Below are 13,174 nucleotides of genomic sequence, written 5' to 3'. Positions count from 1 at the left end.
CATCCGCATTCCGCCTCAAAGTATTCTGCACCGAGAGGATAACTGCCTCAGTTGAATGACATAGGCGGAAACCCGCCTGGTTGGGTGCAAGATACTCTGATTCTTCAACAAATTTGGAGATACTATCGCAGACGTGAGCCTCCAATAGTTTGGCGCAGTAAGGCAGCAGTGATATGGGCCTATAGTTGAGAGGGTATAGCGGGTCAGCTCCAACTTTTTTTATCAGGTGGATGAGGAGAGCTTTTTTAAGGTTGTCAGGGACTTTACCCTGTGAGAGAGATCCATTCAGCATAGAAAGCATGACCTCAGGAATAGTAGTTCCCACCTCTCTCAAAATATGTGGGGGGCAGATATCATCAGGTGAGCCTGATTTGACCCTGGCGAAAAGTTTAGATAGGGTGGCGCCGTCGATGAGGGGAAAAGATTCCAGGGTTGAAGGGTTGTAATAGGTGTCAGCCAAAAGGGAGGGGGACGGAGTGGTGAGGATACTTTGTTTTATAGTGCGGATTTTATTAAAGAAAAAAGAATTCAAAGAATTGCAGAGGTCCTGGGTGGGGGCCACAGGTTGAGAAGTTCTGTCACTGCCACTGAGACTTTCCACAATGTTGAATTATGGCTCTTACCAGGCCAGGGGGCCTGAAAGTCAAAAAAATACAATCTTCCTCCATTGTTTTCTTAGCTGGGCCAACCCATCTAACCCTACGGGCCATCTTAAGTTCTGGGAACAATGTGTTTTGGCTTTTACCTGTTTTGGCGTTTATGAAATATATGGACTTGTTCCTCAGAGAGGGCCAATCTTCACTTTCTCCTGGGGCTAAAGGAGGGACATTTGACAGAACAATAATGTAAGGAGTAGTTTGTGGGGGTAGATTAAGAGTCGAATCAGGGCTATTCTTGGAAGACGGACTTGAGGGCGTATTTCCTGTATCTTTATTTTGGATGTTTCGATCCCTTATGGGTTTATGAATAGTAGGGACCTAGGGGCCATTCTTAGTCTGGTCCTCCGATGTTGTCAGAGTAGTATTTAAAACGGGACCTGCAGTCCCAGGATTTCCCCTCCCATCATGTATCGTGTTTTTCCCCTGGGGGTCAGATTTATCTACAGCCATTTTATCTGGGTTTCCTTTAGGTCTATTTATGCTGGGCCTCATTTCAGGATGTGAAACACAAGTGTTAGAATATTAATTCTCTAAACGCAACAATTTGTTATCAATGATTGTCAGTTTTTGAAACACCGGTTTTAAATGAGAACTAATTACTGCTTCCAGTTTAGACCAAACCCCCCTTCTTCCCCCTCCCCCCAGGCCTTGTTCTATAATTGGTGGTATAATTGTAGTTTGTATATCTTTCAGGGCTATTTCTTTACTTATTTCAGATACCGGATTGATTAAAGGATCTGAAATTTCCTTTGAGGCCTTCCTTACAAGAGGATTTGGCATGTGCTGTATTTGTTTCTGCGTTTTTTATGTGCTTGGCCCTTTCGTTTTTTGGCAATCTGGGCATGGCAATTACCATTTGTTTGCTTGGTTTTTCCTGCCCTTGTCACTACGCAAGGTTTATCAATGGAGACGGGGAGGAATCTACAGAATCTGGAATCTCCTGAATACTTGGCGATTTGGGCGATGTTAAAATACACCCATTGGTTTGTGACCTTTCATTAATGGAACAATCAGTGGTGTTGGGGCTAGAGATAATATTGCCATTTGAAAGTCCAGGGACAATCTGCGCGCTGTTTGCTTGATTTTATGAATTATGGCAATTTCAGCTCTTAGTAAATAGGCATCTAAAGTGCCAACTAGCCCCTTCCCACTATCGACCCTTTGTTTTGCCATTTCGAGTATACCGCTACAAATCGACAGATTTCGCAAATATAATTAAACTCTATACAAGCAGGTATATATTGATATAAATTAATTACATGAAAACGTTTTTTCCAGTTCAAGATATACGAGGTACGGGCTCAGACTTACATCAACCAATGGATAATGTTAATTCCGTGGCCCAGCCCAGCCTCCTTTGGCAACAGACGGCCCGCCATTTGCCCGGGCGCGCGTCCCGCGTTGCAGGATTCCGGAGGCGGTTAAATCCTCCCGATGTTGAGGGGGGAGGGGCTGCTGCTCCGTTCGCGGCCCCTGCTGGTGTCTGGGGCTTATAGTCCTTGGTTGTTGCCTGCCCCTCGGCTTCACTCGCCTCAGTCGCGATGATTGATCATTAAGGGCCTCCTGTGGTGCACTGCGGTGACACGATCAATTTGCGCCACCCAGCACCTGCTGGAACTTATGGTCCTCCTTGCGGGCCTTTCCCCTCACGGCGTGGCGTGACCAGGAGAAGGAGGAGCAGATGGTGAAGCGTGGCGCCGTTCCCCTCACGGCTAAGGTGAAAACAGAGCCGGGTTAACTGGAGGTACAGCCGTTCCCTCATGGCAGGCTGGGCAGGTGAGTCAGCGCGTCCCCTCGTCTGCTCATTGTATACAATAATAAAGTGCCACAAAATCAAGCATTTTATCCGTTGTATCCTGGTACCCAGCCACACAGTTCAAATTACAATACCAAAAAATGTCACACAGGTCTTGTTCACATGCAGACGGAGCCCTGGTTACAAAGGCCGACTGGCGGAAAAACATCAACGCTCGCAGGTCCTGCCGCAAAACACAATGGTTCTTGTAGTCCCCCGGGCACCTGGCAGGAAGGTATCGAGTGGTGGAAGAAAGCTTCAGATCAAGCGCGTCTCGCACTGCAGTCTTTGTAATCCCCTGGGGCACCTGCTCTTCCTGCAGCAGCGTAGAGGGCCCGGCTGGAACACGGATGCTTCGGTAAATTCCAGCTCGTGGAGGGAGTTCAGCCGAGGGCGTCAGTCTGTCCGCGCTTCACCCGCCTGCCTCCAGCGGGAGTTTTGACCCCTGCGGATCGCCGTCTGCCCCTCTCTCCTGCCTGGTAAACTTCACTGGACCGTCCTCCGGTCCGTCGAGATTCAGTAGGAGGTCAGTCCGTTGTCTGTCCTGTGCCCCGTCCCACGCTGCTCTTAGCTCAGTAGGAGTCCACGCTGCGTCTGTCTGTGCTTCTGACCCTGCTACCACACGTCCAAACCATAGGCTGTTTAACGAGAGCTCCACCTGAACAAGATCTATTGCATTCAAAAAGTCTATGGCCTATTTGAAAAGTATTTAACTAAAAGTAATCCATTCTGAGAAAGTATATTTTGATACCTTGTTGGTTCTAAAATAAAACAATGATATATTTTGATACAAAACAATTGGCCTAGAGTTCAGTTCTTGAGTGTGTGAGACCATTTACTGACTGAGTGTGTACAACAAATGCTTTACACTGTCCTCTGATACTGCCTTCCTGCTTGATCAAACTACCACTTTAGAGAGTAAGGTTATATCTAACTTTAGCCTCTGCCAAACCTCCCCGAACTGGGGACTCTATACACACTGTACCTTACTTTGGTCCAGTATATATAAAGAGCCACTTTCCTACACCTTTGGCGACATTTTTTTCTTTCTTCTTGTATGTAATGCTGTGGCACATACCATTAAGTTGTGAAATAATATGTGACAGTGAGTAAATCACGAATCCATTTTCATTAACAACAGGATACCCACACTAAATAAACTCTCCAAGATAAATTACCTTTCATGCCGCCAGAGAAACCTCTCCAGTTGGCAAAAATCATAAGTGGTAGTCGTTCTCGGTTAAAATCTTGTATAGATTGAGAAGTTTTGAAAGCAGAATCTGGGAACCAAACTTGTCCAGCTTGCTGAATGATCTAAAGCATGAGGAAGTACACAACAATCTTGTGAAGAAATGACTTTAAGACAATAGATAATAACAGACTACCACAATATGATATTAATCCAATAATTATTATACGATTATAAGGCAACTTGACATTTCCTCAGGAATCGGAGTATGAGTCTAGCACAAATACAACAGATCATTACAGGCAATTATTTCACACAAATTCAATTGTTTAAAACGATGATTTGCATCTGAAGAAACACTGTTTTGTCAAAGTAGTCACAATGCAAAAAAATACATTTAAAGTTGCAAACAGGAAAGGTGTTAACACCTTGGCTGCTAGGCGTTTTCCCCTCTCATGCTGGATCCTTTGCTTTCCCATTGTTTCATGACGAGCTCAGCTCGTCATCAGCACAGCTCACCCGTGCATCATGACGAGCTGAGCTCGGCATGAGCATCGAAAGGGTTAAGAGATGGACAGAGAAATGTATTTCAGATAGTAGAGCAATAATCAAAGGTGGGATGCAAAACAGTGGGTATACATGACAATCAGCAAGAAAAAGTAAAAAGTTACTTACCTTTGAAAATTATCTTTCTGGTGGATTCTCTACCTGCAGATTCCTCAACTGTAGAATATTACCAGGTGCTGGATTGGATCCAGAAACTACTCCCAGAAACTACTATTTCATGCAAGGAGGGGATCTGGCTTCACCTTGATGCCAGAAGCTTTGATGTCATCAGAAGTAGAAAACACCAAACTACGAACATAAGTTCAATTTTTTTTCACGCATTGCGACATGGAATTGTAGCTACTCTCCTTGATTTTCTGACATTTCTGGTTATTTTCCAGAAAGATTTCGCTTTAGAAATGTTTTGCAGGGCAGTGCCTAGAGAATGTCACCTCCCAAGAAGTCAGGGTTCAAACCCTGACATGACTAATGGGCAAATGTTCATTTCAGAGCCCCATTTGGTCTGTCTATGATCTTTGGGGGTTGAGATACGACCCTAGGTTGAAAGAGAAGTGCAGTCTCATCCACCCCCCAAATGACAAAAGAGTGCAAGGCCAAACAATTTATCACCTGCAATAAGTATTGAGCTCAACGTCTGACATGCTCCAGGTAGAGATCTACAGTCAAATCTCACTCTTCTCCGTCATTGAAGATCTCCAGGGAGAACAGGAGAAAATATAAAAATAAGAGGAAGCTCAAAGATCATTTGCCTAGACATCACTAAATGTCGAGAGGTAGATGCCTTCAGCAGACATCACCCCGCTCATGGAGGTTCACCATATACGTCGTTGGCACCAGTTTAGTCATCTGTCCAGCCTTTTTCTCCATGCCATTGTGGAGATGGTCCAGTGTGCTTCAGCTCCCTCTGGAGCAAATTCGGGCCCCATGGGACCTTAAAGGGCTCCATTTGCGTTCATGCCTGTGGGTTCTCCCCCATATGCTCCATCTATTCCAAATAGAACATCTCTGGTGCCAGAATGGCTCCGGCTGTTCCTGTTGGGCCTTCCTCCGGAGCTGCCAACACCATTGACAGAGCATGCCACTGTCAAAGTCAAAGGCTTTGTATGATGTAGATTTCGATAGAGTGGAACTAGCCAAAAGGCATAGGAACTGAAAGCACAGGCAAGCAAAGTGAACCAGTAAGAGGAGAGGGAACTACGTTGTGGATAGTTAATGCATTGTAATGTAATGCACTCTAAAGAGGTGATTCTGAAACTCGTTCCTAAATTGGAGCAGTGTTGGGGCGTTCCTGATAGATTTGATAGATACAGGGATGTTGTTCCAGATCAAGGGTGCATACATGGAAAAGGCCTGCTGTTTGTTTTCCTTTTTTTTTTCCAGAACAAAATGTATTGTTTTCTTCGAGAGAGATTGCAGAAAAATAACAGCGCTCCGACCACCGGAGAAGCTTTGAATATAAAAGCAGAATGCACTGAAAGCAATCAATACAATATTTCAAGATGGTATAGTTACTACAACTCTCCCGCCCTCCCACCCCCAAAATCACCAACAAAAATGTCTCCCTCCTGGATCCCACCCAAACCCCTAGCACGATGTCCACTAATTTCTAATAAAGAAAACCATGATGAGTCTTGTAAGGCATACTCTCCTTCACCCAGGATCTAAGCGGATTTGTGCCGCTTCTATGTCGTATTGCACCGGTGGCTCCAGCCACAGTCCCCTGTAGTCCGCCCACCTTTTCCAAATTTTATAGTGTTTCCTGGGACAGCCGCGGGCCTCAAACACCGAATGCTCCAGCCCCATACAGTAATCCAGCCCCTGTCTCCACACTCCCACTGGGGGGGGCCCTGGGGTCCTTCCAGGCTCTAGCCACATCTCTCTTAGCCACTGTAAGGCCGAGAAGCAGTAAGTGTCGTTTATAGGCATTACCCCCCACCTGTTCCATTACATGAAGAAGGCCCAGCTGCGGTGTACGGGGAAGCTCCCAGCCCAACACTTCAGACAAACAATCCCACACACCAGTCCAGAATCTCTCCAGCGCTCCACAGGACCAAACTGTGTGTATAAAAGTGCCCAACTCCCGCCCACATCTCAGGCATTCAGGGGACGCGATCAAGCCAGCTCGCCACAGCCTTTCTCTAGTATAGTAAGCTCTATGCAAATATTTGAATTGGATAAACCGTAAGCGTACGGCAACGGCCGCGCCCCTGGGGGCCGCGAGGGCTTCTCTCCAATCATCTTCTTCTAATTCACCCACGTCTCCCTCCCATGCGGTCCGCAGCCGATCGAGTGAGGGGGAACAGTGCGTAACCAGTGATTGGTATATGCGGGATATCTTTTTATCCTCCAGTTCTCCCATGAATACTTTAGCCTCCAAAGGGCTGAATTCAGGCAAAGAGTCCAACCCCTCTAGGATGGGGGAGATGGCGTGTCGGTATTGCAAATATTTGAAGAACTGGGTGCGGGCATGTTATATTTGTCTCTCAGTTCTTGGAACGATTTAAGAGTCGTACTGTTCATTACGTGGCCTAAAGTTGTTCAGGATAATCTAATTTGGAATGGGACCAGCTCCTACCTTTATCCGGCTAAAGGGGGCTGTACTACGACTAGGTCCCTCCTCTGGGTGGGACCAGGAAGGGGGGTGGTTACACCCCCTATCCTTTGGCCGGTCTTGCGCCAGCTCTGGGGCTGGAGTGCCCCAGGAACTGGTTTAGACCGGTGTATGCTCAGGGACACCTTGTGTGCCCCAGGCATGTCTCATTCCTTTCAGCCCTGTCCTACCTAATACACAAAATCCTGTCTGGGGTGGTGCCAGCACCACCCCAGACCCCAGGCAGGAAACCCATTGTCCAAGCCTCCCTCGCTGGAAGGACTCCCAGCAGCAGGAGGTCAGACTTGTGTCTGTGGTGGCAGCATCCATTTTGTGATGCTGAGGCTCGAGTTAACTTTAACCGGGGTTCACAGTTACATACATGTCGTGTCCCTCTAGAAGGGTGGAATGCTACCCCCGTCACCAGAATTGGCGAGGGGGTAGTATTCCAATTCGTATGACACCTTACTCGATATGTTTTGATAATGTTATACCAAAGTTGGCAATAACCGCGAGGATTATAATGCACTTAAGAGTATATGGTATAGCGTTATCATGGAAACAGCTAAAGGACTTGGTTCCGAAAGCTGCAGACAGGCTCAGCTCATGCTAGAGCACCATCTCACATAATTCCAAGCACTCTGCCTTCAGGATTGATAAGGCCTGCCATAGGAGTGACAGATAGGAGGATATGTGTCCATTTTAGGTTTAGATATAGGGATACTATATGTAAAGCAAAGGGAGGTTACACCACCTTGCCCCAGCTGATTGATCAGCTAGTTGTGTCAGATTTGGATGGCCAGCCAGGGGTGGCATAATACATGCTGCAGCCCCTGGTAGGCCCTGGGTACCTAAGGTACACTGTACAGGGACGGATAAGGTGACTCAGTATCCAATTGGATATGCACCTAAGGTACATGGTTGTCAATTTTAGAGAGAGCACAGCTAGGCTGTGGGTCTGATTAGCAGGCCCACAGCCAGGGAATTCGTAAACCAGTGAAGCAAAAAGCAAAAATCGGGGGTGACCATAGGATTGCAGGCCCTACTCTCCTACAGGAGGGAGTAGCCCCTTCGGACGATTTGCAGCACCCACCTGTTCGATGTGATGGAGCGCCAGTGGAGGAGGTGATGTAGAACCCGGCCCCCCACTGGCGTCGCATGGGCCTGAAAGCTCGGACTTGGAAGGCTTTGAGGCGGATTCTGACGGGGTGGATGTGGATTGCCCGCGCTGTTGTCCCCTGTTACCGCCGCGACGGTAACCACGCCCGCCGCCACGCTGAAGGGTAGTCTGCGACCCGTGGCTGGTAGGACGTGTGGGGGCGCCCCTTCCGTGGCCACGAAAGGAGAAATGGGCAGAAGTTTGCTAACGCGATGCCGACAGGCCCAGGGACTTGGCCGTAGCCCTGGAGTCCGTAAAGCGTTGCAGCGCACTATCTGCCTTGCCACCGAAGAGGTGGCTGCCATCAAACGGCATGTCCATAAGGGTGTTTTGGACATCAGCGGACAAGTTGGCGGACCTCAGCCAGGCATGGCGGCGAACCGCCACAGACCAGGAAATCGCTCTTCCCAGCGAGTCTGTGGTATCCAGTCCACATCGTATTGAATACCGTGCTGCGTCTCTTCCCTCCGTGAGGGCTTGAGCGAGCTTCGCCCGGGTCCCCTCGGGGCACTCAGGCAGCACTTCCGCAACTGTATCCCACTGAGAGTGGGTGTAACGGCCCAAGAGACACGCAGTGTTGACCGACCGCAATCCCAAACTAAGGGAGGAGAACATCTTCTTTCCGAATTGCTCATACCTTTTGGATTCCCAATCCGGTGGTGCAGTCGGGAATGCGAAATTGGGAAGTAGAGGCCTGGATAACTAGGCTCTCGGGGTGGGATGGGTGGACAAGAAACTAGGGTCGCCCGCAGCAGGGCGGTGGCGCCTAGCGACGTGCCTATCTACAGGGGGACCTGTAGCGGGCCTGGACCAGGTGCCCAACAGGACGTCCGTGAGAGCCTCATTAAACGGCAGTAGAGGTTCTGGAGAGCTTACCTGTCGTTTAAGGACCTCTGTGAGGATGTTAGACCTTACCTTCGCGACGGGGAGCTCAAGAGCCAAGGCCTTGGCTGCCCTCGTCAGCACCAAACTATAAGCTGCCCCCTCCTCCGTAGCCACGGTAGGAGGGGAAACAAAACCAGTGTCTGGGGAGGTATCCAGGCCACTGGCCTCCCCTAGTTCCTGTGTCCAGTCCTGAAATAATTGGCACTCACGTGCCAGGGGGTCCTCAGACCCGTCCCCCCAGTCTCCCTTGTCGTCCATGTCCTGAAAATCAGGTGTAAAGGATGGACCCAGATCCTCAAAGAACTCCGCTTCAGCCGGTGCCGAATGCGGCGTTGCCGGATCCGGACCAGGGATGGCGTTGTGCAGGGACGACGCCGGGGGTGACACCCTAGGGGCCGACGCCGGCAGGGTCGTAAGGTCGACCAGCGGCGACCCGGATCCGGAACCGGATCCAGCGGGACATTGCCGCGTCTGGACCAAAGTCGTCGACGGCGCCAGGGCCGAAGCACCCGACGGCGCAGCGGGCCGAAGCACCCCGCCCACTTGAGTTCCAGTCGGGGCGCGTGGCCCGAAGACGCCGCGGAACCCGCCGGAGAGAGCGACCTCATGGCCATGAGGAAGGCTTCGATCTCCTCCGGCGTTGCGTTCTGCCCAGGGACTGGCGGGTATGGAGCAGGCCGCGACGCCTGCGGCTCCGGCTGAGCCGCGTGGGCGGTGTCAACTGAACTCCCGGCCGCATCGCGCGATGTCGCCTCTTCAACTTCTTGTGCCTCTTACCTGAGGACTTCGAGCCCGACGAGTGATGTCAACTCGCCGCGGGGCCGACTGCCTGAGCTCACGGCGCTTACGGGACCGCTCCCGCCTAGCCTTCGACGTCAAGGCCTGACAGTCGGGGCACGACTTGCCATCGTGGTCGGGCCCCAGGCTATGTAGGCACCGGCGATGGGGGTCAGTAACCAACATCAGTCGGTAACCGACATCAGTCGGTTGCAGTCGGCACAGGGCTTGAACCCGGGCATCCCTACTGGCATTGATGGAGTTGTGCGACTCGAAACGGATCCAAAAAGGATCTAAAAAGCTTAGTCAAAAAGTGAACTAAAGGGTACCACTTTTTTGGGACCTGCGCTTGCTGACGCAGAAAAAAGAAGAACGGACGTCAGCGCGCGAGGGCGGTGTCTAAGTAAGCCGACTAAGTCATCCCGGCGCCAACGACGCCGACGACGGACGCGGAGCCGCAGACGACGCCTACCGAAGCGCAGGGGTACTGCTACACAAACTTTTCCGGATCCAGTCTGATGCCTGGGGATATTTTAAGGTAAGGAATCTAAAACTAACCTATTTCTTTCAGATAGTAGTGGGAGTAACAACCACACCCTACTTCTGGCCCAGGAATGCGCTTTAAGGCCCCCTTGGCCAAGAGGGCCATGACTTCCTGCTAGAGAAGCGCAAAGTGATCCCCCGACAGGCGGTGGAACTGAGGTGGCATGACCGGGTGGGGGGGGGGCAGACTCGAAGGGAAGGGTGTAACCTCTCTGGACGAGTTGCAGCACCCACTTGTCGGAAATGACAGAACGCCAATGGGGAAGGTGATAACTAATGCTGCCACTCACTGGCAGGGGTGCGCCCCGAAGCTCAGTCTAGGAAGGCTTTGAGGCGGATGTTGCGGGGCGGAGGTGGACTGGCCCTCACGCAGGCCCTTGGAGCCGCCACGGCGGCCTCGATGCCCACGCTGCGCTGAGTTTGGTTCTGCGCAGGCTTTTGAATGAACGAACGGGCAGGGGCGCCCCTTCTCTGGCCACGAAAGGAGTGAAAAGTAGACGTGGCCAGGTGCGTGGCGGAAAGGCCAAAGGACTTGGTTGTAGCTCTAGAGTCCTTAAAACGCTCCAGTGCACTGTCGGCTTTATCGCCAAACAGGCGAGTGCCATCGAAGGGCATGTCCATGAGCAAGCTCTGGACATCCGCGGAGAACACGGTAGATCTCAACCAGGCGTCGCGACGAAGTGCCACAGTTGTGGAAATTGCCCTACCGAGAGACTCCGCTGTATCTAAGCCACAACAAATGGCGAATTTAGCCGGGTCCATACCCTCGGCCACGGCCTGGGATAGCACAGACTGGACCTCCTGAGGACACTGAGGCAACACCACAGCAACGGTATCCCACACCGTGTGGGAATTGCGCCCCAATAGACATGCGGTGTTCACCGAACGCAGCCCCAGGCTGGCTGTCGAGAACAATTGCTTGGCGAACTGCTCCAGCTTCTTAGAGTCCTTATCTGGCGGCGCTGTGGGAAAGGCACTCTGGGACGTCGAAGCTTGAATGACCAGGCTCTCGGGCGTAGGATGAGTGGTAAGGTAAAAATCTTGATTGCATGATTAATTAAAATGTTTGCAAAATAGTACATTTAAATTATGTTACATATACCAATACATTTGTTAAAAGAACTTCAATATACATTACAGTAAGAACAATTCGTTATAAATCACAAGTTTTATCAAACAATTGACTGGGTTAAAAGCAGATAACAAAATCCTGATTTAACTATTATAATTATTGTCTATGTCCGTAGTGCAGTGCCCCGCATTGTACTCCGTTGGTATCGGTTTATGATTTCCAGTTAGAACCGCAGTTTGAGAGTTGCAGCTTCTGCCTTTTAAAACCATATCTCTGTGCTGGATCTATTATATTACAGTTACATTTGACAAAGCTTTTGAAATATTAACAAATTTCACCAATGTGCAAGCTAATTGGATGTCTCTTCCATCAAAGCAAGCTTTTAATGCTTGCCTGCGGGTTCGGATCCCTCTCACGTTCTAGACTGGTTTTAATAGCAGTTTGCGCTCTTTGTCTAAGCCTCTGCAACTGCACAACACACGGAGGATATCGTTTTTGGATTTGCCGCAGATTTTACAGTTTTTGGTTGTGTCTGACCTCTGCCAAGGGGGAAGGTGCTGGTTGACCGGTAAAACACTCATCCTCAGTTTCAGATTTGATTCCTTCGCAATCTTTGAGAATCCTGTTCCTAAGTAGGTTTGCGGCGCAGCCCTTGAGTAACAACCACACCCTACTTCTGGCCCAGGAACGCGCTCGATGGCTCTCTTGGCCAAGAGGGCCATAACGTCCTCTTGAAGAAGTTGCAAGTGATCCCCGACACGCGGTGGTACTACGGTGGCATGGCTGGAGGGGTCGCCTTGAAGGGGAGGGAGTAGCCCCTTCGGACGATTTGCAGCACCCACCTGTCCGATGTGATTGTGCGCCAGTGGAGGAGCGGATGGCGAACCCTGCCCCCCACTGGCGTCGCATGGGCCTGAAAGCTCGGACTAGGAAGGCTTTGAGGCAGATGCTGAGGGGGTGTATGTGGACGGGCTGCGCTGTTGTCCCCTGTTACCGCCGCGATGGTAACCACGCCCGCAGCCACGCTGAAGGGTAGTCTGCGACCCGTGGCTGGTAGGACGTGTGGGGGCGCCCCTCCCGTGGCCACGAAAGGAGCGCTGGGCGGAAGTTTGCTGACGCGGGGCCGACAGGCCCAGGGACTTGGCCATAGCCCTGGAGTCCTTAAAGCGTTCCAGCGCACTATCTGCCTTGCCACCGAAGAGGTGGCTGCCATCAAACGGCATGTCCATAAGGGTGTTTTGGACATCGGCCGACAAGTTGGCGGACCGAACCAGACGTGGAAATCGCTCTTCCCAGCGAGTCTGTGGTATCCAGTCCACACCGTATTGAATACCGTGCTACGTCTCCCCTCCGTGAGGGCTTGAGCGAGCTTCGCCCGGGCCCCCTCCGGGCACTCAGGCGCACTTCCGCAACTGTATCCCACTGAGAGTGGGTGTAACGGCCCAAGAGGCAAGCAGTGTTGACCGACCGCAATCCCAAACTAAGGGAGGAGAACATCTTCTTTCCGAATTGCTCATACCTCTAGGATTCCCGATCCGGTGTTGCAGTCGGGAATGCGGATTGGGAAGTAGAGGCCTGGATAACTAGGCTCTCTGGGTGGGATGGGTGGACAAGAAACTAGGGTCGCCCGGAGCAAGGCGGTGGCGCCTAGCGACGTTCCTATCTACAGGGGGACATGTAGCGGGCCTGCACCTTGTGCCCAACAGGGCGTCCGTGAGAGCCTCATTAAACGGCAGTAGAGGCTCTGGAGAGCTTACCTGTAGTTTAAGGACCTCTGTGAGGATGTTAGACTTTACCTTCGAGACGGGGAGCTCAAGAGCCAAGGCCTTGGCTGCACTTGTGCGCACCACACTATAAGCTGCCCCCTCCTCCGTAGCCACGGTAGGAGGGGAGACAAAACCAGTGACTGGGGAGGTAGCCAGGCCACTGGCCTTCCCT

General features: G+C 50.9%; 1 protein-coding gene across 2 annotated transcripts in view; it reads right to left on the bottom strand.

The window, feature by feature from the left end:
• Positions 1 to 13,174, bottom strand: part of ACACB (acetyl-CoA carboxylase beta) — a 1,895,698-nt gene that overhangs the window by 404,060 nt on the left and 1,478,464 nt on the right. For both annotated transcript variants that reach the window (XM_086943101.1, XM_086943102.1), the window contains one exon: positions 3,633 to 3,768. In XM_086943101.1, coding sequence (XP_086799227.1) covers positions 3,633 to 3,768 — 136 coding nt within the window. The remainder of the gene's footprint in view (positions 1 to 3,632; positions 3,769 to 13,174) is intronic.

This window comes from Lissotriton vulgaris, chromosome 11 (assembly GCF_964263255.1).
Source record: "Lissotriton vulgaris chromosome 11, aLisVul1.2, whole genome shotgun sequence".
In the NCBI taxonomy this organism is placed as follows: Eukaryota; Metazoa; Chordata; class Amphibia; order Caudata; family Salamandridae; genus Lissotriton; species Lissotriton vulgaris.
The sequence above is the reverse complement of the archived record's forward strand: the minus strand, read 5'-3'. Positions and strand labels throughout refer to the sequence as shown.